Below are 27,229 nucleotides of genomic sequence, written 5' to 3' on the forward strand. Positions count from 1 at the left end.
TTACTTTATCCATTAAATAATGTACTGCATAAAAACTCCACATTTATTAATAATAATAATTAGCCTGTTTGAGAAATATCAGTCTATCACTAGTTGGGGAGGGTGAGAGAAGTGTGCAGGTTTTGAAGAGTTAATGTTTATGTTGTAACCACAAGCAAGCATAACATTTTTGAAACCTGACAGTTGTGACCTGCTGTACTGTTACAGTGACCTACAGCTTTAGAAGCTATGCAGTTACAAAGAGGCTCCATTTTGCTACACAGCAATCATCAGAAAGCTAATAAAAGCACAAGTGCTCTTGGAGATGTTTTCCACATAAATGTGAGCATTCTAGAAGAAGCCATTTGCACAGCTGCCATCCAGATGTTCACCAAACACACCTCACTCTCTTTCTCACACACTGCAAACCTTCCAATAACCCCAAAGTTCAAGTTAACATGAAACAGACATTCACAATCCATTTTACTTCCATGTTGTGGGTTATATATAAATAAAATAATAATAATAAAAAAATAAAAAAATAAATATATATATACAATGATTTTGCAGTGTACTAAACACACATGTTCAAACTGTGATGTGGACTATGGTGCACTTACTGGTACTGGCCAGCTTGAGCTTGGTTTTTTCCTTGGCACTCCGGAAAATACCATTTGGCTTCACCTCATCCTCCTCCTTCTCATTGTCTCCCTTCCTTTTCTGCAGGTCATTCTGCTTCTTTTTGTAAGTGGGCTTGGGTTGCCGTTTAGTCCTTTGTTCTAGCTTGCTCTCGCTAGAGTCTGAGTCATCACCGCTCTCCGAGCCTGATTCGTAAGGACGCTTGGGGGTACGACGTGTCTTTCTTTCCTCCTGAGACAGCTTGTCCTCTTGTCCTTTGCTGTCCTTGCCCAGATCCACATCACTAGATGCAGGGGCAATCAGGTTGACGGAGCATGGCTTAATTAGCTCAGAAATGGCATTCCCGCCCTTTTCAGATTTGTTTGTGTTTTTGTCCTCCTCTGAGTGTCGTGTGAGCCAGGCTTTCTTGAGCTTGTGGTAGTTAGACTGGCACGCCTGCACTGGTTGTCCGTTGGGCAACGGGCTGGCTTTGCTGGCAGGATTGCTGGGCATTGAATTATCCTGGGCAATGGTGGGTGAGTCCTGAGAGGATCTGACACTACTGCTCTCGCTCTCAGAGTTGCTGCTGGAGCAACGAGACTGTGCCGCAGCCAGAGCTGCTTTGGCCTTCTTCAGGTGAACATAGTTCGAGTAGGCCTGTGTGGAGCCAGCAGATCCGACCTGAGGCAGCGAACTTGGGGAAGTGGTTCTCGAACCTCCCTCCTGCGACTCAACAACAGTGGCAGGGCGGCTTTTGGAAGCAGAGCTCTCCAGTCTGCTACTACCACTAGTGCCAGAGATGGAGAAGGACATATCTGCTCCATTGTAGCTCTGCGTGCTAAACGTGCTGCTGGCAGTAGCAATAGCTTCATTAGTCCTAGTGCTGCACACAGAATTGGCCACAACTGCCACTGAGCTGGGAATGACACCTGGTGATGCTCTAATCAGGTTTTTGTTATACTGATCACTGGGATCCTCCAAATTTGTATTTGGTAGGATGACTCTCCCAGATTCCCTGCTCTCGGCCACTTTCAGGCAGTCTGCCTCACTGCGGCCAGCAAACAATCTGCCACCAAGTTGCTCTTTGGAGGCGATCTTGGGACCTGGTGATCCGTCGTATTTTATGCAAGTAGAAGGGCGGACAATAACAGATGCCATGGCTGCCTGCGGCTTCCCTTGGCTATTCTCCGAATGCCAGGCCACTTTCTCATGGATTTTTGTTTCTCCGCTAGTCTGCCAGGATTCAGCCGAGCCCAGCTCGGCTCCGCTTTTTTCATCCCTGAGCTCTGGGAGCAGGGTGGGTGGTTTCTGCTGTTCTGACACCTTTCCCGCTGAGCTGACAGGCTGGATAGGGGTGAGTGTGGGTGGGGAAAGGCGACCGTAGGCCCCCTCCTTACGGTCAAGTGCCTGCTGGGTGGGTGGGTGAAAGACTGGCGCTCTACGTAAGGCTGGCATGCCCTTGGGCTGGCTCGAGGGAGAGATGGCTGGGCTGCAGCGTTCACTGAGCGTCACCACTGAGGTACTGAGTGAGTGTATGGGTGCTTGTTGACTGAGCTGTTCGGTTATTTTACCCACCAGTCCCTCTCCCTCTGGCTGGTGCTTAATGAGAGGGGGAGGCTTGGACAAAGACTTGGTGTGGCTAGAGTTATACGAGCCTAAAGACAAGGGGCTGGAGGCTGCGGGTGCCTTGTCAAAGTACGGATTGAGATCTTTGGATTGGAAAAGTCGTGGTGGCTCGTTTACAACGCTATTTGACAGTGTGGTGAAGTAGTTGGTTTGAGGGAGGGACTGGGATATAGAGTGTTTGTACTTGTACAGATCAGCCACAGAGTGCTCCACCTCTTTCTCATGGCTTTTGGGCTGGGAGGAAATGCGGGAGTAGGGCTCACGCTCTGTCTCTCCGGTGCGAAGTTTGGCGGTGAAGGGGGCCATTTCAATGCTCTCCAGAAGGATGCGGCGATTCTCTTCCTTATATTTGCTGGTGCGGTCGGGCCCATCCTGAGGCATGCGTGCTGGTATTTGCTGCTTGCTGTGGGGTGACTCCATGTAGAGGCGGTGTAACTCCTTGTTGGTAGGTGTCCGGCTGCGGTCCGGCTCTTGCTTGAGGTGGGCACTGGCCAGGCTACGCATAGGGTCCACAAACACATTCTTGTCCTGATCTCTGAAGAAGCAATTCAAAAGAAAAAAAAAAATTATCTCAGTGTGATAGAAAACATTACTCATTAAAATGTAAAAATAAGTTCAGAAATACCTGTGTATCTGAAAATATCAAACTTGCGTAAGTATTTTAATTCTTCAGGGATTTGTTATAGTGATGCTGGACTAATATTTGTTCTAGGGTCAGTATTACAGTATGTTCCTTCTCAGATATTAGGTAACTGCACTGGGGGTGGTTCAAATGAGTACAGACATTCAACGGGCTATAATAGAATAGTTTAATTATGCGCACAGTCACTGAATGAGCGTACAGTGCTCCTATCACATGGCATTTGTTCCACCTCGGGTCACAAGGTATTTAACAGCTAGCCGCAGTTCCAGGCACTGCAGGACTGTGGGAATGGATTAACCGTGTGTGTTAATGACAGACAGAGAGAGACACAAGTGTGTGCGTGCTCACTCTTTGTGGAGTTCTCCAGGGGTTTTGGAGAGTGGCGGGCTGGAGTGTGAGCTGATCTTGATGGGTCGATGAGGCTCTGCACTGGCTGGTCTGCCCGGGACATGGCTCAAAATCCCCATGCTGTCTGCTGAGGTTACAGGGGTGGGCTGGTGCAGCCAGGGGCTGGGAGTGTTCTGCAACACACACACACACACACAGACAGAAGGTCATAATGCACTCAAGGCAACATACAGTTCTCTGACAGAAGTCAGAGCATACAAATTGTGCATAAGAATGACTGTCTCTTATTCCGATATTCTGTGATTTCTCTCACATGCTTATAATGTGAAAAAGTGATTACAGTTGAGTTACATTATCTTGGAATGGAATGGAGGGAGTCTATAAGGAAACTATTGTATTATTTCCTGTGGTAACAGACCTTTCATGCCATTTCTGCTGTTGATAGAAGTAAACTTGTATTTGATCCAGAATGTTCCTTAAATAAGTTTTAAGTTTGACTCTAAAAGCTAAGAGATGTGTCCATACATGATACAGCACATACAAGCACATGCTCACACACTTTAAGCTTAATAGCTGTAGGGTAGGTTGTTTCAGGCTGAGTTCAAAAACAATCCCTGACAGCAGCAAGAGAAAGAGTATTTTTCCCTCCTCTAGGGGATCTTATTTAACAACCTCAGTCACACATTGTGCATTCATTGTTAATTCACTACACATATTGGTGTAAAATACAGTCTATATAAATTATAATGGCTAGGGCTAGTAAACAGACAGGCGCACACACTTACCCTCCGAAGGCTGGAGTCTGAATTGACAGCATTCTCCGGATGTACCCACTTGTACCCAGATGGGTAGGAGTGGGTACCGTTTGGGTACTGCCAGATGATGGGATAGAGGCCGAGCTGGTTATATGAGGCACCTCCATGTGTCTGGGCCAGCAAGGGAGGGGGCTGCTGCTGGATGAACTGCTGCTGCTGGTGGGAATGGTGGTGGGCCAAGGCCAGGTGTCCGAGTCCTGCGGAGTCCAGTCGGGGATGGCTGCCTAGGAGAGAGGCTGGTGGAATTGTGGGCAGTACGGTAGGCAGCAGGTGTGGGTGGTGCACTGAGTGGCTCATGGAGGAAGAAGGGAGGAGGTGGGACGGGTGGTGTGAGCTGGGTGTGAGACACGTGGTGTGAGAAGAACCATGTAGTGGATGCAGGTGCGGGTGCAGGTATGCCACGTGGTTGCCGTCCGATTCAGGACGCACCAACGCAGGGTCCCGGTACACGGTAAAATGCTCGTTTTTGTCAACAACAAGAGGGCTTTTTGTGGATTCAGAGGGCACCCCACGGGCTGGCACAGGTTTAAAACTGGAGCGGGCTACATCCGGCTCAGGTTTGAGTGCCAAGCGGCCCATTGTAGGTAGGTTTTCAGGGTGGCGAGGTTTATGTTTAGACACCTCAGGGGATGTATTTGGTTTGGGCTTGGAGGATTCATGAACGCTGTGAGTTTTTGACTTTATGATGTCAGGTGAAGGATTGCACTTGGGCTTGAGGATGTCAGGGGATGAGATGGACTTAGGTTTGGGCAATTCAGGAGAAGGACTGAGCTTATGGGTTTTCCTGATGTCCTCCGTTAGCGAGGCATTTTTAATAACCATAGATGTATACTGCTGCTGGAGCTTCCCTCTCTCGCCCAGGGCTGCTGACTCACTCACTGATGTCACCGGCCTTATGACCTCAGAGTGGGCGAATTCGATTTTACTGCCTTTGCTGCGAGCGTTCTGCTGCTGCTCGCCATCCGGCCTCCTGCACTCTGAGTGGGAGGCGTTTAGCACCAAATGTCTCGATTCGGGGACGTAGGCCTCACACTTCTGTGATGCCAACAAGGCCGATACGGCCTCAGAGTTTTCTCTGGAACTGGGCTGCGTGTTGGCATCTTCTGTGATATCAATCACGCACTTGGGCGTGTGCGTCCGAGGTGTCCCTGTGCCGTAATGGTCCTTGGGGAGGGTTTTCACAGTGCTTTTCATTTCGACAATGCAGCTTTGGACCTCCGCCGGTCCAGAGGCTTGGTTCTGGGTACAGGAGACCGGAGGAGGCAGTGGAGATCTCCTTTCTCCAGACCGTTCGCTATCTGCCAGCTGAGCCACCTCCACGGCCACCGGCTTGACGCTTTTATCCTGCATTTCATCCCAGGGAGAAAGCCTGTTGATTACACTCAACTCGTCCATGGGCTTGGATCCCTGGGACTTCTCCTCTTCCTCTGGAACTTTTGAAGTGCTCTTGCATTTGAGCTCATTTTCTGAACTGTGCTCTGATGAGGAGTCTATGCTCCGCTTGTTAGAGTTCTCAGAGTCGCTGCTCTCAGAGAGGTCAGATGCTTCGGTTTTGAGCCGCTTGAGACTACCCTTCTTGTCTTCTTCATCTGCTTTCCTCCTCTTATTTGTCTGCTTGCTTTTGTTTTTAGAAGGATCTTAAAAAAAAAAGAGACCCACTTTTTTAACACAAGAACTTTCAACACAGACACAAAACATGCCATCAGCAAATAATTCCATGCAAGTTGAGCGCATGAGAAACTCAATCCAATTGATTATTCAAGCACAGATAAGGATGATGTCATTTTGTACTTAGGTTAAAGGCTGATTGAATCTTAAGTGCTGCATTAGAAGTGTGATGGATGGGACTCTGGAAGAATTTATGCACACTTAAAATGTCCATTTCACTGTGGTTGCTGCACTCACCTCATCTCTCAAAGACCCAACACCCTGCCAAACACTGTAATGCAGGAATTATGATGGAAGAATTTAAATGATCTTTTACCAGGTGGCCATCCGGCCAAGAAACTAGCACTGAACCTATCCAGTAGAAGGTTTTGTCAGCTTAAATATATAGCACTAGATTAAGTCAAACATAATAGGCCTTTGTATAACATGAAAGCCATAATAGAGGAAAATTCAATCAATCCAAGGAGATTCATTATGTTTTAATTCCTCTGAGTGAAGAGCTGCAATTGCTGTTTCATTTCTCATCAAAATCATAACATGACTGAATCGAAGCAATTCAGTCACAGACCTTTAGTCCTTTAAGCATAATTTATGAAAACGTTTAACACAAGTAACACAATAATCCGGCACATTCACCATGTTTAGAAAACATGAGAGACTGGTAGGGGACGGAAGACGGAAGCAAATGTAACTTTTTTTTTTTTTTTTTTTTTTATTCCTTCATAATTCACAAGCCTGCCACCTTTCCATATAAGAAACACACAAAACACAAAAAGTGATATTAACTTACAATAACACTGCAGTAGTGTGGTTACTGTAAAGGTCCTTGCACACTAAGTCAGAAATTTTTCGCACATTAAAAAATAAATTCAACGTCACATTTTTCAATCACGTTTACACACTGCCTCCGAAATTTTCATCAGTCATAAAAAAATTGGACTGGGTTCAATTTTCTGCATTTTTCGCATCTGTAGCAAGCATTTTGAGAGGTGTTTTGACAATTCAGAGCCACCGTACAAGTGTACAATACAATACTTCCTATTTCTTTAATCTTCCTCACTCCATTTTGTATTGTTTTGCAAACTTTTTCGCAACGGATTAATTAATACGCATTGGAATCAGCATGCAAGGTTTGTGTGCGGCGAACATTTAGGATGGCGAATACGAAAAAACACATGAAAATTTTGGACTCATTGTGCAAGGACCTTAACAATGATCAGTTTTACCTTTTCCTCCACTGTCCGATTTTTCATCTTTGATCTTCTCATCATCTGGAACGCTGCTGTCGGAACCTTTTCGACGTGAAGATCGTGAACCGCGTTGTTGACCTGGTGAGGACTGCTGCTGCTGCTGGTGTTGCTGGGATACCTGTTGTTGAGCATGCTGGGATTGTTGCTGCTGCTGCTGGGCCTGAGAGGCCTGTTTAGGGGTGGAGCCAGAGGAATTCATCACGGGTCTGGGGCTGTTGGCCTGGGCACGTGTGTAATGACCCTGGAAAAATACGAAAAGAGCACAAACAGAAAACACAAGCATGAGAGGACTTGTGACAGATTTAGTTTATAGAGAGTGAGAGAGAATTTTTAAGTAAAAAAACCACCAATATCAAAAACACTTCCTTGCCAGCAACGACTGCACTACACACGTCTGTAAAAAAAAAAACTGTGGTCACAGAGCTAGGCTTAAAAGAAGAGTTCCTATGGCTCTTAAAAATGCTTTCCAACATTATATCTCAAAATATATTTTCACCCCAAATTTAATCCATGCAAGCACAGCGCGTGAAACGTTAATCGGGGTAAGCATTTACTGGAAAATTAGCACTTATAATAAATTAATTCTAAATAACTATAATAGACAGGGATATGCAGGTGGTATAAAAGCAGCTCTAAATCTATGGAGAGAGGGGGGTGCGGCCCGGTACCTGAGTGATTCCTGTAGAGCCGCTTGGTCTCCCTCCTGTGGTCTGCTTGCATATCCCCAATTAATGTTTAAAACAGGGAAACAGAGAAGAAAAACAAAGAAAAGAAAAAAACAAACAAAACAAAAAACAAGGTGGAACAGAGAAGTCTTGTTAATGATGAAGGGAGCAATGATATGTGTTCTACAAGGCTCTAGTTTTCTTTAAAAAGATTTTAAAAAAAGCACATAGGAACTTTACTTCAAAGCTAGCTACAGACACAACATCCAGTAAGAAGCACAGACAGACAATGGGACAGACATGCACAAGACAGAAATACAAACTGGCATATAACATTGAACTCAACATTAATCCAGGAATGCAGGTGTGCTGATCATCTAGCAACAAAAACACATATAGGCATGGAGATATGTGTGTGCTCTTGTAGGTTACACTCACGTGGGCAGTGTTGCTGTTCTGGCTAGAGCGAGACCTGCGTCGCGACGTGATGCCAATGTTTTCTCCTTTCAGTAAAGAATGGACCACATCATCCAGAAAGGTCATCTGTACCATGGAAGGGTCAACGTTCTGAGGCTCTAGTACCTGCATACAGAGTCAGAGGAGAGAGCAAATGTTTTTTTTTTAAACAATGAACCATGAAAGACATGCTTTAAAATCATTACAAAGCAATTTTTAGTTTTATTGTAATAATAATAATTCTGACATTAACAATATCAGGGCATCTCATACCATATTACATTATTAAAGAATATGCTAAACATTTTAGCGAACTAAAACATTTCATGGTATCAGATGTACCTGGTCATTCATGACAACCATAGTGCGGCTGAAGAGATCGTGGTGGGTGATGATGCCCGTGAACCACTGGGTGGCTGAGTCCTGTCTGTAAACTCGTACACGGTAGCCATTCAATGAATAGGGACCTGGAGATATCAGGAACCAGAAGCAATTTCAAAAATACACTTTAATTTTTAACAGTACACTAATTTAATAACAATCCCTTAAATAGATAGTTTACCCAAAAATGAAAATTATCCCATGATTTACTCACCCTCAAGCCATCCTAGGTGTATATGACCATCTTCTTTCAGACAAACACATTCAGAGATTATTTAAAAATATCCTTAGTCCTCTGAGGTTTATAATGGTTGTGAATGGGTGGCCAAATTTTGAAAACAACAAAATGCATCCAACAATAAAAAAATAAATCCATTAGAATCCAGGGGGTTAATAAAGGCCTTCTGAAGTGAACCGATGCATTTGTGTAGGACAAATATCCTTATTTAAAACAAGCTTCTGGCATGACAGCCATATGCTCCCTTTCACAACCATTATAAACCTTGGAGGACTAAGGATATTTTTAAACATATCTCAGATTGTGCTCGTCTGAAAGAAGATAGACTTATATACCTAGGATGGCTTGAGGGTGAGTAAATCATGGGATAATTTTCATTTTTGGGTGAACTATTCCTTTAATTTCAGTGTGGCATATCTACTCTATAAACAGTGGTTTCATACACATTATCACCAAACTTTTTTAAATTGCATTAATTTTCAATTCATTTCAACAGAGCAAGAGTCATATGGACTACTTTCATGGTGCATTTTTGTTCTTTTTTTGGAGCTCAACAGCCCTTGGTCACTGTTTACTGTCATTGTACTGAAAAACAATGTGAGCATTCTGCAAAGCTCTCTTTTTTGTTCATTCTAGGTGAACTTTACCTCAGGGATGACACATCAATCCTTGTATCTATATGCTGTTAGGCGCAGTGAATGCTGGCAGGTTTCCAAACTGACTGGAGCTCATTAGTGCAGGGCAGGTCATTCCCATTAATTACTCCTGAACACACTGCTCATATGCCCTGCTAGAACAGCTAACCCTTTCACTGTCCTTGTGCCTACAACAACCAAAATGCATCTCCCTCACATACGTTTCACATGCACATAAACCATGGGGCGACGTCTGCACAAAACCACAGACCGTTTATTTCTTTCTTTTTGTGCTCTGTTTCCCCACCAAAACCTTTGGCTTTGAGATGCTTTCCATTCTGCCCTTGTCAACTGCCAAGTTCAACAATTATCACTAATTGTGGGCCTGGAATTTTGTTATGGACTTTGTAAACAAGACCTTCTGCCAAGACCACAACAACACCCTTACTTCTGTAATTCTTACCAAGTGAAAAGGGAGGGACTTTTCTGTTTTGACTCCTGAATAGTGGGCACTCTGTACCAGAAAAGTGCTACAACTGAATGTGAGTTGGCAGTGGGTTTAGGAAGAATTACTCCCACCCCAAAACACTTTGACCAGGAAATGGAGGCTGAAGGTCATGCGAACATTACAATGGTGACTTCTCTTTTTTAAATCTATTGTTATTTGCCATTATTGTCATAACTATTGTTACATGAACATTGGTACTAAACCTGGAATTAAGAGTCAACCAAAACTGTCAATTTAAATTATATTTTTGTTGTTGAGTAAACATTTAATCTCACGTAAAATACATAACCTGAGATCACTTTAAACAAGTAAAAAATGTAATTTTTCAATTAATGTTGACTTAACACAAAAAGGCAGGATGGTGGGCACAAAGTATTGATGCTGTGTCATCTAAAAAGCATAGATTTAAAAAAAAAAAAAAAAAAAAGTTGGAGTTGGCCCTTTAGAATAATTGATGAAATGTGACCAACATTACCTTGCATAAAAATTTCCTGAACTTTTTGATCTTTCACCCAAGCTTTCACTTCTTCATGGAGATGTGGATAGTCCCTGAGAACAGGACTTAAACTGTCCACCTCATCCTGCAGAAAACAAAAGTAAAATGTTAGCATATCACTTATGAAACTACAAGGACACAATGCAAAGTCGAATCAGTGCTGGAGAATGAACCCACTGAGCAGTCACAGCATTTTCTATGACCTCTAAATTAATGGATGAACTACGCAAACAATTTACTGTTGCTTGTAAAATTCAGTTGTTTCAATAGGAATCAGTGCAATCTGGAGTTTTGAGTAAGGGTGAAAAATTTCTCCACGTAGATTCTGCATTGGGTTTAACTTGGTCACATTAATTTGCTGCGCTGACCACAGTAAAGCTGCTTGGTTGCAAAGTGAACTCTGTGTAAATGGTGCTTCAAGCATCGCTATGGCCCTGTTTCCACCTGGTATTAAGATGCATATTGTTTAATCAGATCACAAGTGGACGACGGTAAATACAGGTGTTAACGGGGTGTAAAACGTTTTAAGCTTGTCCACTTTTGACCTCTTCCAGAGGTAGTCGAAAAAGCAACTGACCGAATTGCTTTTGTAGTGTTAACGCTCATGTGGTCGAATGCATTCAAACCCACAAAAGACCACCTACTCTCCGTCTACTGACCTAAAGTGTAAACATTATGTGAGCCCGCTAGCCAGATGGGAATTAAACTTTGTCGGCTGAAGACCCAAGTTTGGTTTGAAGACGAAAAGCGTACCAAGCACAATGTTCTCTCACTATTCTTGATTTCTAAACACGCACTTACCGCGTAGTCTTGTGGCTGTCAGAGCAGAAATGTAAGTTGCTGCTCTCAGTATGTTTTTCCATCGTCTCCGGTAGCAGTCATATGTAAATTGAGTGAGCTTATTTTGTTCATTAGATTGAAAGATTTGGGGGGGGGGAAAACCCATACATTTACCCGCATTACCATACATTTACACAGACCCTCCCCTCGAAGAAATCAGGACAGAAGTGGTTGAAAGTGGACAAAAGAGACAGATTAAATACCAGGTGGAACAGAGTATGTGTTTTCCTCTTCCACTTGTGATCCGATCGACCAAAACGCATCTTAATACCAGGTGTAAACAGTGCCTATATGATTGACAATGGAAATATTTTTCATGCAAAAATTTTGCCCAAATTTTGTGTTACCACACCTTTATACAGCAACCATGTGCAACCATGTGTGAGAAGTGCGAACAAATCTCTCCTGAGAACAATTTTACAGGTGCGGTTAAATGAATGAAATTGAGTACAAAAACAGGATGAGTGTCCACTGCTAATAGCGTAGAGATGTATGAAGCACAGTTCACACAGAAGTCGCTTTCAAACTATGCAGCTTTTTGTTGGTCAACACAGCAAATTATGTGCCCAACTTGAAAAATAGCGAAATCTGCAAAGGGAACTTCACTTCAATCGCATGGATTCCTAGTGAAAAGGCTGGATTTTGCACATTAAATTTCACAGAGCAACAGTAAATGTGACTGCACCTTAAGTCTGAGATTAATCTTAAGTCTCAGCAAACTGTATGATTTGAGGTGTCATACATGTCTGTAGTGATCTAAACAAACCCGTAAGCCTTAGTATGAGCAATAGCAATAGGCATTGCAATTACCAGTAAAACATTTCCAGTCACAGAGAGATTTGAACGATCTGATGAAGGCCAGTGACCCACCGAATCTGAAACAAGCACAGGAAAGCTCTCACACCTCCTCACGCATGGCAACGCTACATTTCCGCTTCGCAGGAGCCCAGCAGTGAAGCAGATGTGTGTGTGTGTGTCAGGGTCTGGCAGGGTGAGAGGGATATCCGCCCTGCACTTCCATTAATTGTTGATGGTGATGAGGAGTGGAGAGAGGGCGGGGGGGTGGTGGGGAGGGGGGTCGATGTGGGGGGGTCTGACAGGAGCTCCAGTTATTTACACAATCACACAGCAGGCCTGGTGAACACATGAACTGAGTCCTGAAAATACCCCACTGCTGCCACACACACACACACACACACACACACACACACACACACACACACATGCACACAGTGTAAACAAAAGTCTACACTGCTGTGATGTGATTGCTGGCTAAGTTGAATGACAGCACATCTCTGATCAGAAACGCAGGTACTTTTATCTATCCTCCTCTTTGACCCTTTAGGGGTGGTCACAATACACTTTTCATTCCACTAACTGTGGGAGAGAAAAAAATGAAAATTCACAACGTAATGTCTAAATAAAAGCAACGCAAACTTTTAATTTGCAGGATTGCAGCATTGCAGTAAAGTGGAGTAAATTGCATATTTTTACATTTTGGATGTACTATGTTGAATTATGTTTCTTAATAAGATGCTACGGAGTGTTACATCATATTACAACCGTTGTAGTTTCCGTAGTAATTTTGTGTGCTCAAAGTCTTGTTTAACTGCTAAAAGTCTATTTAGAATAAAACCAGCTGTTTTCAATAGAGCTGTGCCTTAAAGAGTTCTATATGTAAATGTCCACTTTTCAATTGGTTTCAATTGGCTATCCTCCATGTACCAGAAATAAGGTTCACACTAACATTCATTAGGGCTGGTCAATACTGGTAGGTAAAGATATGTACAGTAAATAGGGCCGTTTAACACTCGCCAAATGCCAAATGCGAGTAAAAATCGATGTTGGCGAGTATATGAAACTGTCAGTCGCCAGATGGCCAGTAACATTTTTATGAATTCTAACAATGCAATTTTATGAGAACATGAACGTGAACAATCCTGAATGACACCCTGTACAGTTGACGGGTCAGTGCTGCATCATCACAAAAATGTAAGCCTTTCCCATGTAAATATTCAAGCGCTAGAACACATGAAAGGGTGTGCATGTTGGAAGTTCAACATCTGGAACATCCGAAGCGTGCACTCTGAAGCCGCATCTCAGACAGCGCGCAAATACTAAGTTGAGCTCTCTTTCATGCCTTCCTGTGCTTGATCAGACAAATTCACACAAAATTATATATATATTAAAAAAAAAATAATAAAAATGCCTGTCTCTGCTAGTATCCTAGAAAAAATAGTCAGTTATGTCTTCATATATATATATATTTGTGCTATTGCTTGTAATTTGATTATTTGTTCTTATTTTATTACTGACTTTACTTGTCTTTAAAAATGTAGGCTACTAAAATTACACTAGTTAAGCTAGTAGTTTTAGCCGTAGTATCAAAATTGGAATAGAAAATTGTGAATTTTCACTAGTATCTAAAATATTGGTATCATAACTGCCTGTTTTTGATTTTGGCTGGTAAAAATAATTTTGGCCGGTAAATTCACCGGCCATTGGTAGGTGTGGCAAAAAAGGTTTTAGGTGCTGTATGTAAATATAGGTAGTCAAATGCTAATTTGCTCGATGTTATGATTTCATATTCCAAGATATATTGCCAATATCATTGTGATGTCATGTTGTGATGTTTTTTCTTTACTTTTGGCGTGAAATATGCCATTCATGACATGTCTCTTTTAGCTCCTCCTCAGTGGCTCATAACAAATGTCAGATCAGGTTTGTAATTTAGAAGTGAAACCAGCAAAAATGAGCCCATAAAGTAACAAGTTTGCATCTGATTGAGGATGTGTGTAGATTGGAAACTAAGTGGCACTGTGGTTTGTCTTAAAAATATAGCATTGCGTCACTAGTGTGCCTAATCTTGGGCAAAAGTGATAACCATTGCATTACTCACATACACATACTAACGCCTTCATTTCATTTTCCATTTTAAAGCAAGAGCATTGCCGGACACATGATTTATTTATTGGCCTGCAGTTTACATGGGGCACTTTCTCTCTTGGTGGCATCCAAGATTGGAATCTATTAGGACAGCCTGGCTTCCCCATCGCCCTTCCACTTGACAGAAAGAAGAGCATCTAAATAAAACAAATATTATTTCATGTCCAAATGTTTCTGATCAGGGCAATGCACACTAGCAGGAATGTGAAGCAGCTCACAATCAGACGAATGACAAATGCTGTGCATAAGCACAATGAAATTTAAATCACAGAGAGAGACGTGATCTCATTCCTACAGTATGGTCTTCAGTAAGACTTCAGCTGTAATCTCATATCCTCCACCTCCTCTGCACATACCCCCTTGTGAAGGACGGAGCAGATGCACTTTTCTTTCCATCCCCCCCACCCCATTCCGCACCGGGCTGCCATCCATCACTTTTACAGCAATATGTTCTAGGATTTTCCACATGGCGCTGCGGTGGAAGACACTGCGAAATAGGGTGGTGCTCGGCACTGGGGGAAATAGGAAAGTGCTTCCAGATCCAAACTCTGACCCAGATAAAAAAAAAGCTTCCTTCCCCTCTCTTGCACTCTGTCCAGCGGCCTGCAGCCTGGGAACAAGGCTGGGCGTGGATCTTGCACTTTTCTCCAGTCCACCTCCATGTTCTCGAAAAACAGGCTAAATTCAACATTCAACAGCAGAAGGATATCATCAGAAGTGTTCCGTACTGTTCCCAGGCTCTCCGAAGGAATCGTATTTCAGAGACATCTTGTTGGTATTGTCCATGTGATATCATTCATATTTGCTGTTCTAGACAGGCATAAGCCACAGAAGTGTGTCTGCCAATAAACAAAAATAAGTCTTCACTGAGATTTGGTGCCATGCAGACCCATAAGAACATGCTATAGGGTGCTGCCCGTAAAACGACACCATGGTTTCTAATGAGGTCCAGAATCCATGTCTGTGCACCATCTGTGTTTACTGATGAACTGATGCTGATCAGATGAGACTGGGATTCACAGGGACTAGAGACAGAGGTGGTACAAATATAACCATAAAATGTTTCCTCCCATTCTGCAATTACTTCTGACAGCTATATAATCAACAGTAGTGCTTTATCTAAAGACTAAAAATCCACTCGGCCCGAATGATAACATAATCAAGCCTGTGATCATGTGTGATGACTGATATAACACTAATAAACAAAACTAGAACACTCCAATTCCAAAATTGTGCAGCTTGTTTGCAGTGTAGATGAAGTATTACACCATGTCCTGACCAAGTTTCCAGTGACACATTTGTAAATAGGCCAAAAAAAAAAAATTCCCATGATCCTCATTGGGATGTTAGCTGGTTAGGACAAAAAAAAAAAATCATATTTACATGGAAGAGATAACTTTTACTGTTGTTCCTGGTTTGGACATTACTCACTTAGAAGCAGCATTAAGGTGTGATCACTGCGTTGTCAATTGTCAAGTGTTACGATGCATGAAGCAAAACTCACACACTTTCCAACCAAGCAGCTTTCTGCTGGTCAAATGAGGTAAATACGCTTGACCAACTTGAACCCGTTGCAAAATGTGCGTGGGGAAATCTTTTGCCCTCATGTGAAATTCCCAATCATGTGGATTCCTACTGAAATGACTGGATTTCGGCCAAGAAAAAATGCTGAACAATGGTAAATGTGACCCGTCTTTTGCTGTCTTAAACCAGGCACCACAAGCTATATCTTCCATGTACATAATTGTTTATACTAAACATCCATGACAGAAGTCTTTCTGCAGTTACATGTTAGATAGTCCCACCCAAAGTTAGATCCTGTTGGTCTAAAACTGTGCCACTGCATAATGAATATCAGATATATTTTGTACAATATCTTAAAGGCTTACATTGTCAGAAAAGCATGTTTAAAATGAAAAAATATGTGATGTTATAAAAAATGGTCTCTAATGTGCCAAATTCAAATCAATATCTAGTCTAGTCATCATAGAGGGTGCAGCTAAGCCTGTTACTGTACGTCAGTGAAATTAACAATGTGTTCATTAAGAATGAATGAAGTCCCATTACCGTCCCGCTCCACATGACTGAGTGCTCCTATTAGCATTCCTCTGCTTCCTTCACTTGTCTCTCTCCCTCGCTCTTTTCCACTCTCTTTGTTCGCACAAAGGGCAGACGTGTTCCTGATCTGTCCCTCTCTGAAGAGCACAGCTCTTGTGTTAATGTCGTCCTCCTCTGAAGGTTCATGACACGAGCATGTGTCAAGGTGAGACAGGCCAAATTTACGCTCCACGTGTAACAAAAAGGACTGTTCACAAATGTAGTCTATTAAAAATTTTGACTCATATCATTCTGATTTATAGGTCCTTGTAGTTACACAACCATGTGTTCATTTTCATAAACAGTATGACAGATGCTGGTACATTTGTACAGTTTTGCTTCCAAGCAAACCTTTTAGGACAGGACAGAATGCACTATTAGGTAATTTCAAATTCTGCTTCTGTCTATGATGTTTGAAATGGTTAAGACATGCACAGGTAAGGACGCTGCTTCAAATCAGCAACGCACTTTTATAGAGGTAATGATACCGCACATATAGGTGCATATGAGGATAGATCAATGTTTAAAAAGTATGTTGTTGGGATGGGAGATGGGAAAGCGAACATGCAGGCGGAGGTGTTGCCATGGTAGTGGGCAGCGTGGGGAGCTGACACAATGCTTGCATCAGTCAGAGGTGTAAACAGCGAACGAGCGCACGGAGACAGGATGTTCCTTCCAGCGCTCTACAAATGCTTTTCACAGAGATGACGCATTCAGAGGATGAATCATTGTGCGGAGAGCTGGAATGACATGAAGAAAGATACCATAATAACGCTATTATAGTATTAATGGTGACGTCTTATAACAGAGGCGTAAATTTCAGCGCAATTCACTGCTGTGCCGTTGGGAAAACGCAAAAGCGGGTGAAGAAACCCAGTGGCACGTAAAAGCTTTTGTTGAGGAGCAGGCGATGTGTGCGCTCCTGTTGCTATGGCAATACTACATACGTGACGTGTGTGAAAAAAGCTTGTTGCTGGGGTAATACAAGTGTGTGTGCGCTGTTTGTATCATTCGTATGAGTTTGTGTCATTTCAAATGATGTTAATTTATTTAGCGCAGTTACAGTGAGTAATTCTATACATTGTGGATTAAATCATTCAGGGAGAACTGCAGTCTTGTGTATAAATACGCATGCTAAAACGGTAGTTGTCTGTGTGTGAATGTGAGAAAGTGTGTGACCGTATGGGGGAGGGTGGCTGAGCTGTCTGTATGTGTGTGTGATATATGTTTCTTCATTAAAAGAGAGTACACCAGTGTGATGTATGTTCTGTTTTGTTGAATGGTATCCATGAATACAATTTCACACAAATGGGATGGTGGGATATTGTGTTTGTGCACTATGACTCGTTATGCACGCTTCATATGCAGGGTGCAAAAACAATCCCACCACTCAACACAGAGGGCGTAACACTAAAGGGCTATTCACAGTGACAGCAATTTCAGCCATGAAGCAACTAGAAGTCATTTGTTTTCGATGAGAATTGGTGATTTGATGTGAAATAAGGAACTGACCATCAAGCATATACACAGTCCCAGCAGCAAGTCTTCAATATCTAAAAAACATTTAATGTATATAGTTTTAATCCTTGATTTCATGCTGTTAGTTAGTGTTTACTTTTTTCAGGGTTTTTTTTTACTTCTTTATGAAAAATACAATAATTGTATTACAGAAACAAGAAGTTTCTATCTAAAGTTTAAAGGCCCCAATATACTTCAAGCGAAATCGAAATCGAAGGCCAAAACGAACTCCAATCGAAGTTAGAAACAGCTTGCCAAAGCGAACTTTTCGGAAAAGCCTGGTAAACACCTTTGTACTACCATTGGTCCGTGGCGATTACGTAATAGGTTGATTTTCTATTATATAGCAATCTATTATATAAAGTGCTATATAAATAAACGTGCTTATGCTTTATTAGCAGTGAGGGTGGCATCAAATGTTCGATAACAGTATATTGCTGCTCACGTATTTCAAACTGTTTTACCCCTAAATGAAGAATGAAAAAGAATTTCACTGTAAGTATACTGGGGCCTTAAATCTGTTTATTTCACAGATTTTTTTAATCAAGTTTAATTATTTTCAAATTATTTTTTTTAACCAATTTATTTTCAAATAATTTATTTCAAATTATCTGAATAAACATTATGTAAAATAAACAAATTTCATTTTAGAAATTGTGCATGTGTTATCTTTAAATTATATTGGTCATAGGTCACCCTGCTCTAAGATATTTACATAAAAAAAAAAGTCGACAACTAAATATTTGAACATATTATTGTTTTATTACTATAACATTATTATATTTTAAATCAATTTCAGCAGAATTTGCTCCAAAATCAGCTCAGATGATGTGGATAAATGTCCAGAGAATCCATATAGGCCCTTAAACGGTAGTGCAGACAGTACTGATATGGTTGGATACAGCTACTAGAGACCAATATCACAGCAACTTTGCGACCTCCAGCGATTTATTGGCTGTCAGTGTGAATGTACCTTAACTGCCATGACAGTAAACAAGAGCATGTTTCATTGTTACTTAAGAGTTCTCAAGTCTTCTATGTGGCCACACTGAAGTCAGAGGTCAAATTCCTCCTCTTCCATCCCACTCAAGGATAAACGAATGCAAATGCATGCCCAGACCCAATCCCACTCAGTAATGTAGCCCACAGAGAACAATGAGTGTAAGTCACAAGCGTGTAGTCGTCTGTTCCAGTAATGCACACCAAAACAGCACTCCTGTTTTCTCTTTCTCTCTCTCTCGCCGGCTGGCCTCGCACACAGAGCCTCAATTGTTGCGATTATGCCAAACAGATTCCTGGGCTCCAGCCTCTCCTCTATCCATCCCTGGATCAGGCTGCACTGTGGAAAAAATCCGTGAAGGAGAAAAGAGGCCAGGACAGGATGTGAGCAAGCCAGCTCATCACACTCCAGCAAGCAAAAGAAGCAAAGTTCCCAAGCACTTCAGAGGTCAGACCTTGGATTTTTAAAAGGAGGCGTGTTTTTGATTCCAGAACAAGATGGTTTGTTGGAATGTGTGAGAATCCTATGAGAATCACAGAGGCAGATCTGGGACTGAGGAATACTCCTTTTGAGGACATTTCTCAACTGTGAGTGAAAGTGTAGGAAAGAAGAAATACCTGCTTGAGGTGTGCAAATTGTTGAGTGTGAGACTGTGTGTCCATAACTGTAGCACTATGTAACCTAACCTGTAACCTGCACTAAATGTAACCTCATTTTCACCTGGGAGTGAAACACACTCATAGTCTGGAGTGAGTTACCTAATGGTCAAATGATTTAATAAGGTCTAAATAACCCAACTAAAAAGGAATCTCTTAAGTGACTGATACTCAACACACCCGTCACTCGGACAGCAACATGCATGTGCACCACACAAACAGCCGCTTGAGAGTAGTGACATTAGAAAATGGCTAATAGGCATGTGACGGTATCAAATTTTCATGTTGCGATTAATTGCTGAAGCTTTTATCACGGTGTACGGTATTATCACGATATTGGAAAAAGTTGCAAAAAAAAGTGTTGTCATAGTATAACAGGTTTAAGAACTCTTTTTGTAATAACAAAAATAGCTCTGAATGTTTAAATACAATACAATACACAAAAACATTTTTTTCAAACAGATTAAAGTGCAAAAGAATTGGGCCATAAAGAGCAACAGGTAACACTTTACAATAAGGTCTCATTATTTAATGCATTAACTAAGATTGAGCAACAGTTACTTAATGTTAGTTAAGAAACACAACTGATCATTGTTAGTTTTCTCTCAGGTCCATTAAATAAGTACTTTTGATTTTAGTAATGTTATTAAACAGTAACTAAGAAATTAACATTAACTAAGAATAATTAATGCTTTATAAGTATTTTTCATTGTCAGTTTGGTAATAATGAATTAACATGTTAACTAATGAAGCCATATGTCTTTACGTTTTACTGAACAATAACAAATAATCAGAACATTTCTAATCATTAGGGCATGTTGTAGTCCAGATTAAAATATATGTTTGAGGCATTTTAAAAATTTCACCAGCGCAGTTGCTTTGTTTATGGGGTTTCCGGGGTAACCGTTGCACTATGCTGTTCCATCAGCGCCCTCTGCTGTCAGAGAGTGAATGCGCACTTTCATTCAGCTCGTCTCCTTCACTGGTTCCGACATGTGCTTCTCGTGCACGTTGGGCTTGTTTACATCTGAGCGCATGTTCTTTTGACGCAGAATACAGCGGTGTTGTGCATTTTATACGGTTGATGGGGAAAGTATTCTTATATGCACTATAAAAATTGTAATAATTGGCATTAAATTATTATTTACGGTATTTTGAAATGCCCACGATAACAATACCGTGCATATTCATTATCGTGATATATCGCATTACCGAATATCGACACAAGTCTAATGGCTATAAACCAATAGATGACAAACATTCTCTTCAAACTTTTTCTCCGCCATGGCAGACATTGACCTGACAGAAACAAAACTGACCATAGAGATGACAATATAACAGCCCTTGTGACAATGCTGAGAATGCTACAAGTACTTGCTTTTGCATTAAAACTTGAAAACAAAATGCCATGAAAAATGAAAAATCGAGCTTGTGTGAACACTTAACATTGACTCCAAAAGTTTTACGGTGCAGTTACATTAGCAAAGCAATTTTGTGTGCAAAAAAAAGTTCCAGTAACCATTGTTAATTATGTAGAGATGAATGAAGCACTGCTCACACAGAAGTCACTTCAAACCAAGCAGCTTTCGGTTGATAAGCACGGCAAATTCGCATGACCGGCCTGAACATGAGCGAAATCTGCATGGGAAAGTCTTTCAACCTTACGCAAAACTCTAGATTGCACTCAGCCATCTTACACAAGCGCGAGAAGTGAATATGTGATGGATAACGTCAGAGAAATGTCAATATATAATCGATTATGGTCTATTACTGCATTGATGCAGAATCTTCCACATCCTCATTGCGATGCATTGTAGAAACAATTAATTTCAACACCCCTAAATGATACGTCTCTTAACTGGATGTTCACATAAACCGATCACATTTTAATGATGCAAAAGGCACTTGCATGCTCACTCTGAGTGGTGGCAGTGTCTCACTCTCCACCAAGCAAGAGTAAAATAATAATGTGGTATAAGTTGTGTATGATTTAAACTACTTTATTAAATAACCTCTGACCAATCGGCACTAACAGTAGCTGCTGTTCAGTTTGTATACTGCTTAGGGGTTGACCGATATGTGCTTTTCAGGGCCGATGCCGATACTGATTATTACAGATCAAGTAGACCGATAACAGATATTTTGAACAGATGTATATATGTCTGGTGTAAAAATGAAAATTAAATGTCAAAATTAAGAAAAACAAGACAAAGACTTCCTTTAAATGCTTATATCTTTAATTCTGAGAACTGTTAATAATATTTAATAATAATAATAATAATAATAATAACATTAAAAGTGCATGGAGCACCCAGTAACATTCATAAACATTTTGTAAAACTTAAAGAAGTAAACATTAACAAGCAAAAAATGAGTTCTGACAGAGGTGGCTGCATCAGAGTCAAATTTCAAAAATAAATTATTTTTTCGGCAAATCGATTTTGAAAATGACCGATACCGATAACCATGAAAATGTTTAATATGCTTAATAAAAATGAAGTATTATCTACTGACCCAGTTGCGCTGGTTCAGGTTTTTACTTGCCCTGCCAAAATTCACAAAAAAGCAAAAAGCGCTAAATTAATGCTAACTTCGAGAGCCATAGAAATAATAGGCCTATAATTTGTTGTGATCAACAATTATTAGAAATATGACAAAAAGAGTTGGCTACCACTACAGTTTGCTATTGAAGAACACTAACCGGAAGCTTAAGTAGTACTGTGATTCTAGTGGAACGTAGGCAGTTGGCATGCAATGAGGTACCTTAAAAAGCTAGTATATTTTTCTACTTACTAAAACAACCTTTTAATCACAAGCACAGCTATGACACTTACAAACATTGTCAAGTTTTGGAACAATAAATTCATATCACATCATATTATTGATATATCTGCTACATTTATTGTAAACTCATCAGCATTTTTTTTTCTACTTCCTGCAGAGATTAACCACAAAAATCCCCATAGATTAGTCCAAATCACCTACGGAAATGTGAACACTGAAAGCATGCACAGTAAACCACACTACTGCAGTAGTCACAAAACAACGACCCGTTTCATTATTCCCCTCAAAAATATCACAACAATTTACCCCCACACGACACGCCCAAGTTTGGGCTCAGCGCGATGATATGAGAGCAAGGATAATTTGCTGGCAGATGGCCTTTCATTATCCGTCATGCAGGATGGAGGTGAGCCCGCAACACTGGGGATAAAACATGTCGTGAATATGAATCCAGCAGTGGAGAGCATCTCCTCCCATCTGTCATGTGTGTTTGTTTTCAGAGCCTCTCTCTCTGCCACTGTGTGTTTTATCTAAGCTAGAATAATTAAGCTGTTTATGAGAGTGGCTTAGCACAGAACAATAGAAGAGGCCGTTTGTTGTCCTTATTAGTGCTCTGAGCATGAAGTGCCTATGGAGGCAAACTCATGTAGCTGACCAGCTTGTACAACCATCCACCCAGCAGCATCCATTAGTGGAAGCTGGAGAGAACGTATTCTGATGGCGGGGGAATACTAGCAAATGATTTCAAGGAACAAGGGAAGGACAAACTACCTGAGGGGAGTGTAACCAGAACCAGAACCAGAAAATTCATCTTGGAAGACAAGATTGATAAATGGACAAGCCTATTACAGATTCCTACATGGGCAGTCACCTTTTAGCTCAGTGTAAACACAGACTAAAGTAACTCTGACATGTGATAGAGAATGCAAAGGAAATGAGACTAGGGTTGTCAAAAGTACTGACTTCAATACCAAGTCGGTACTGAAATTTTAAAAATGTGATGATACCAGCATTTCCCCCTAGCATTTTGAGTGCTGTTGAGCAGTTTCTTAAACACCTCTGATTGGCCATTGTGTCCATGTGCTCATCAGATATGTCTATCTGATCCATAATATATCAGCTGATAGCCTGCTTTCAAACACTCCCGTGTTTATCTGTGTAAACTAGGGGTGAAACGGTTCACGGTAAGAGTGTTGATAGCGCGCGAGCGCAGGTGAGACCTGAACAGTACATGTTGCTATCTGCATTTAAATTAATATCATTTAAGCCTTTCCAATTTAAACATTCAAGTGTAAGCCGCGAAAGAGAACTAACACACTCGCTGTGAGAAGATTTGTGCACTCATCCTAAGCACGTGGAAACGCTTGTACAGCGCGCAAATATTGAGGTCTCTTTCAAGTCTAGTTTTTGAACGGACAAACTCACACAAAATTTTGTCAACATGCCCGTCTTGGCAAGTATCCTAGCAAGCATTGTCAGTTATGTCTTAAGTGAACTTATTCACTCGAGAAAGAACGTGTGTTCAGTATCAGTGTACTGATCCGTGCATTGTGTCTTAAAGAGACAGCAGCCCTTGTATTCCTGCTGTCTGAATGTGTTTTTAATGTTTATCAAACAACAAAAGACAAGGAAATCACTCATTGCTCATGACTGAATAATAACTTAATAGTTAATAATGATTGATCTTTATTTAATTTATACAGTGAAGATTACATGCAATGTTGTTTTACGTTATTCAATTTCTGTACCTGAAAACTGGATACATGAAAAACCTGAAAAGGTTTATTTATTTGTATCTTTGCTTTACTGAATTTATTTGTGCTGTTTGATTGAACCGTTGACTGAACCGCTGCACCCCTAGTGTAAACGCTCAGTGAAAAGCGTCAAAGATGTATATTTACAACATGTTTTTGAAGTGTTGATCATTGTAGCCAATCACAGACATATCTGTTGAGCATGTGAATGCAATGGCCAATCAGAGGTGTATAAGAATCTGTTCAACAGCGCTCAAAATGCTAGGGGGAAATGCTGGTATCATCACATTTTTAAAATTTCAAAATTCATTTGACAACCCTAAATGAGACCAAGAGAATCTCACCTGATAGGGCTGAAAGGCTCCTCCTTCCGTCAAGAAGTCCAGGTGTCTGTCAGAGAAGAACTCAATAGCTGTGATGGACCCAAACACTGTCTTCCCCACCAGAGGTTTGAACGTCTGTAAGAACAGAAAATACGCAGGTTAGTCAATCCACTGGGCTTCAGAAGCTAAAAAAAATAAAGAACGTCATGCTTGACAGCTCAAACAGAACACAAATATGTTTGATGCATCCCTTTTCGCATTCACCCAACCTAAACAGCACACAATCACACAGTGTTTAATGCAGAGTGAATGGTCTTTTATACCCTACTGTAGGTTAAACAACATTTCACACACTATTTTGAATGGGGGTCAGCATTGTATTTACTCTGGGGTTACTGCTGTGAATTTGTTAGAATGTAAAAGGGAACTGTTTATCAACGTACAACCAATCACACACTAACCTCAGCGCATACCTCAATAAATATTCATATGCTTTGTACAGTCAGAGAAACTTTCATGTGCACTGTTTTAGTTTCAGCATCCGAGGAAACCGCTAAAAATGAGGAACCATGACAGAAAGCACTCCTACGGGTTTCTATTTTTTGCTTTTCAAACAATGGTATTACAACAACACAAGTACAGTGTGAGCTCTTGAAACCTGAGTACCCAGAATTAATAGCTAACCCAGGTAAAGTATAAACAGTATGATAACAAAGGATTATGTAAAACTATGGTTAAATATGAACAATTTCAAGTGAGCAATACCCATTTGTGTTCCTCCTTGCTGTTCTTGCTGCCAATGGAGCAATAAACAGGGCTGCATCTTTGAAACTAAATCTTTTTGAAACTTGCACAAATAAAATGGTAACATTTAATAATAAGGTCCCTTTTGTTAACAGTGTATGCATTAGCTAACATAAACTAACAATGAGCAACAAATATATTTTTAAAGCATTTATTAATCTTTGTTAATGTTATTTAGTAAAAAATATGATTGTTTATTGTTTCAGGTAAGTTTAGTTTCATGTTAGTCCACAGTGCATTAACTAATGTTAACAAACTTTGATTTTAAAAATGTATTAGTAAATGTTGAAATTAACACTGAAAAAAAAAAAAAAATGCTGTACTATTCAAATAATGTTAACAAAAGAAAACCACATTGTAAAGTTTTACCAATAGAATGGTATCCATACCGTATCCATAATACCATATGGATACGGTATCTATACCGAATACAGTATCCATACCAAATAAATCCTTACAATCTCAACATAAATCGTTTCTCAGTTTCTGCAAAACAGGGTAACTGCAATTTTAAAATAGCTAAGACATGTTTTATTGAATACTTACTGTAAAGTATAACATTTGGAGTAGTAATATATCAAAACATATGAGTTAGAGGTCAATCGATTTTGCTGATATGATATTAATGTGTTTAAATAAAGACAATAAACTGACTATAGTGCCAATTCTAGTAAAATCTAGATACTAAATGTGTTAAATGGATTTGTTAGTATTTCCTTACTGGGCAGCCCAGAAAGAAGCCACAAGAGTTTGTTGAATTAAATGCCAGATACCAATTACATCTAGAAAAAAAATGATTTTATACATGATGCAGGACTTTTATTATTTTGAACAACCCCAATCTACACAGAGACTCTTATCTTGAAATGTCTTTGCTTTACTACTTGTAGCTGATCATTCAAAAAGATGAGGGATATAAAATATGCATTCTTACAACCATCTGCAACATATTACAATATACTGTAAACACCATAAAGTAAACATTGCCATAATTCATCAACAGTAGATCATTAGCAATTAGTCGGCATAACTTTGCAGTATTCTTTGGCTGCAAACTGCTCTGAAATCGTGAGCCTGTGAGAACATGCAACAGCACTGCGTTTTAACTTTGAACATGCAGTGCTTGCATTTATTAAATTAAATCATTGTCTTTTGAAGTTTAATAACCATATTTGGCACAATTCCTGTTTTTCTGGCCCCATATTTAACCTCTTAAAATTATAACATTTTAGATACCCACAGGAAACCTGAATAAAAAACCAAAAGGATGCAACACCACTCAAGAACAGTGACCATGCACTTGTGTGAACTAAACTTTGCATGTTTGGGCTCTGAGAGAATGTTCTCACGGCACAGTAAACATCTGCAGCTTCACCTTAGATTAGAGGTCTTTCCTGAGACTCTAATTGAATCAGAAGGCTAAATTGGCACTAGTATGGCTACACAAGAGCTGGACTGAGTGGACAGTAATTGGATTCATTACAAGCCTGGCCTCACAGTACAGTACAAAGCTGCAGCTGAACGTGTGTGTGTGTGTGTAGTGTGTGTGTGAAAATGGCATGCCATCTGGTCGAAGTCTTCATACTATATGCAGGCATGGCAGTCATGAGACTAGCTGCACATGATCACCATCAAAAACTATTTTTCAGGTCTGTTGGGAAGGGAACACATCTACAACTATGTTGTGCTACTCTAAACATTATATACTAGGAGCTTATGGATTTGAATGTCATTTTAGTTTCTCATTTACAACATTCCTACAAGAAGAACTGGAGTTCATTAACAAGTTAAGATTGTATTCAAAGCACTTGTTGTGACATTTAGACTGCATTCTCAATGAGAGTGTTTTGAGGTTTGCCATTTTTGTTGCATTTGCAATCACTGTACACTGTAAGTGCAGTACATCATTGTACACTGTAAATTATTTTTCGTAGTAAATATAACAAAGATTTTTTACAAGAAAACACTAGCATTTTTCTACTGACAATTAACACCAATTTTCTTCTGTGCAGCTGATTTTTTAAAGAGTTAAAGGAGTCATCTGTTAACAAATAATTTAACCCCTAAAGAGTTTAACAGCATTAAAAAAACTGCACACACTGCATCTTAAACAACTGTGTGCATGTGATCTTAATCCATGCTGGACTTTTGGCTTCACAACCGACCATTTCTATTTCTATC

At 40.5% G+C, this 27,229-nt stretch overlaps 1 protein-coding gene across 4 annotated transcripts in view; it reads right to left on the reverse strand.

Annotated features, from left to right (window-relative positions):
- jmjd1cb (jumonji domain containing 1Cb) overlaps positions 1-27,229 on the reverse strand; it is a 160,028-nt gene that overhangs the window by 20,951 nt on the left and 111,848 nt on the right. For 2 of the 4 annotated variants that reach the window (XM_067370103.1, XM_067370107.1), the window contains exons 3-11: positions 24,266-24,379; positions 10,306-10,411; positions 8,411-8,535; positions 8,051-8,194; positions 7,616-7,660; positions 6,924-7,188; positions 4,000-5,666; positions 3,215-3,387; positions 600-2,758 (exon numbers count right to left, since the gene is read on the reverse strand). In XM_067370103.1, the coding sequence (XP_067226204.1) occupies positions 600-2,758; positions 3,215-3,387; positions 4,000-5,666; positions 6,924-7,188; positions 7,616-7,660; positions 8,051-8,194; positions 8,411-8,535; positions 10,306-10,411; positions 24,266-24,379 (4,798 nt within the window). The remainder of the gene's footprint in view (positions 1-599; positions 2,759-3,214; positions 3,388-3,999; positions 5,667-6,923; positions 7,189-7,615; positions 7,661-8,050; positions 8,195-8,410; positions 8,536-10,305; positions 10,412-24,265; positions 24,380-27,229) is intronic. The other 2 variants (XM_067370105.1, XM_067370106.1) reach the window with 2 other exon arrangements.

Source organism: Chanodichthys erythropterus, chromosome 19 (genome assembly GCF_024489055.1).
Source record: "Chanodichthys erythropterus isolate Z2021 chromosome 19, ASM2448905v1, whole genome shotgun sequence".
In the NCBI taxonomy this organism is placed as follows: domain Eukaryota; kingdom Metazoa; phylum Chordata; class Actinopteri; order Cypriniformes; family Xenocyprididae; genus Chanodichthys; species Chanodichthys erythropterus.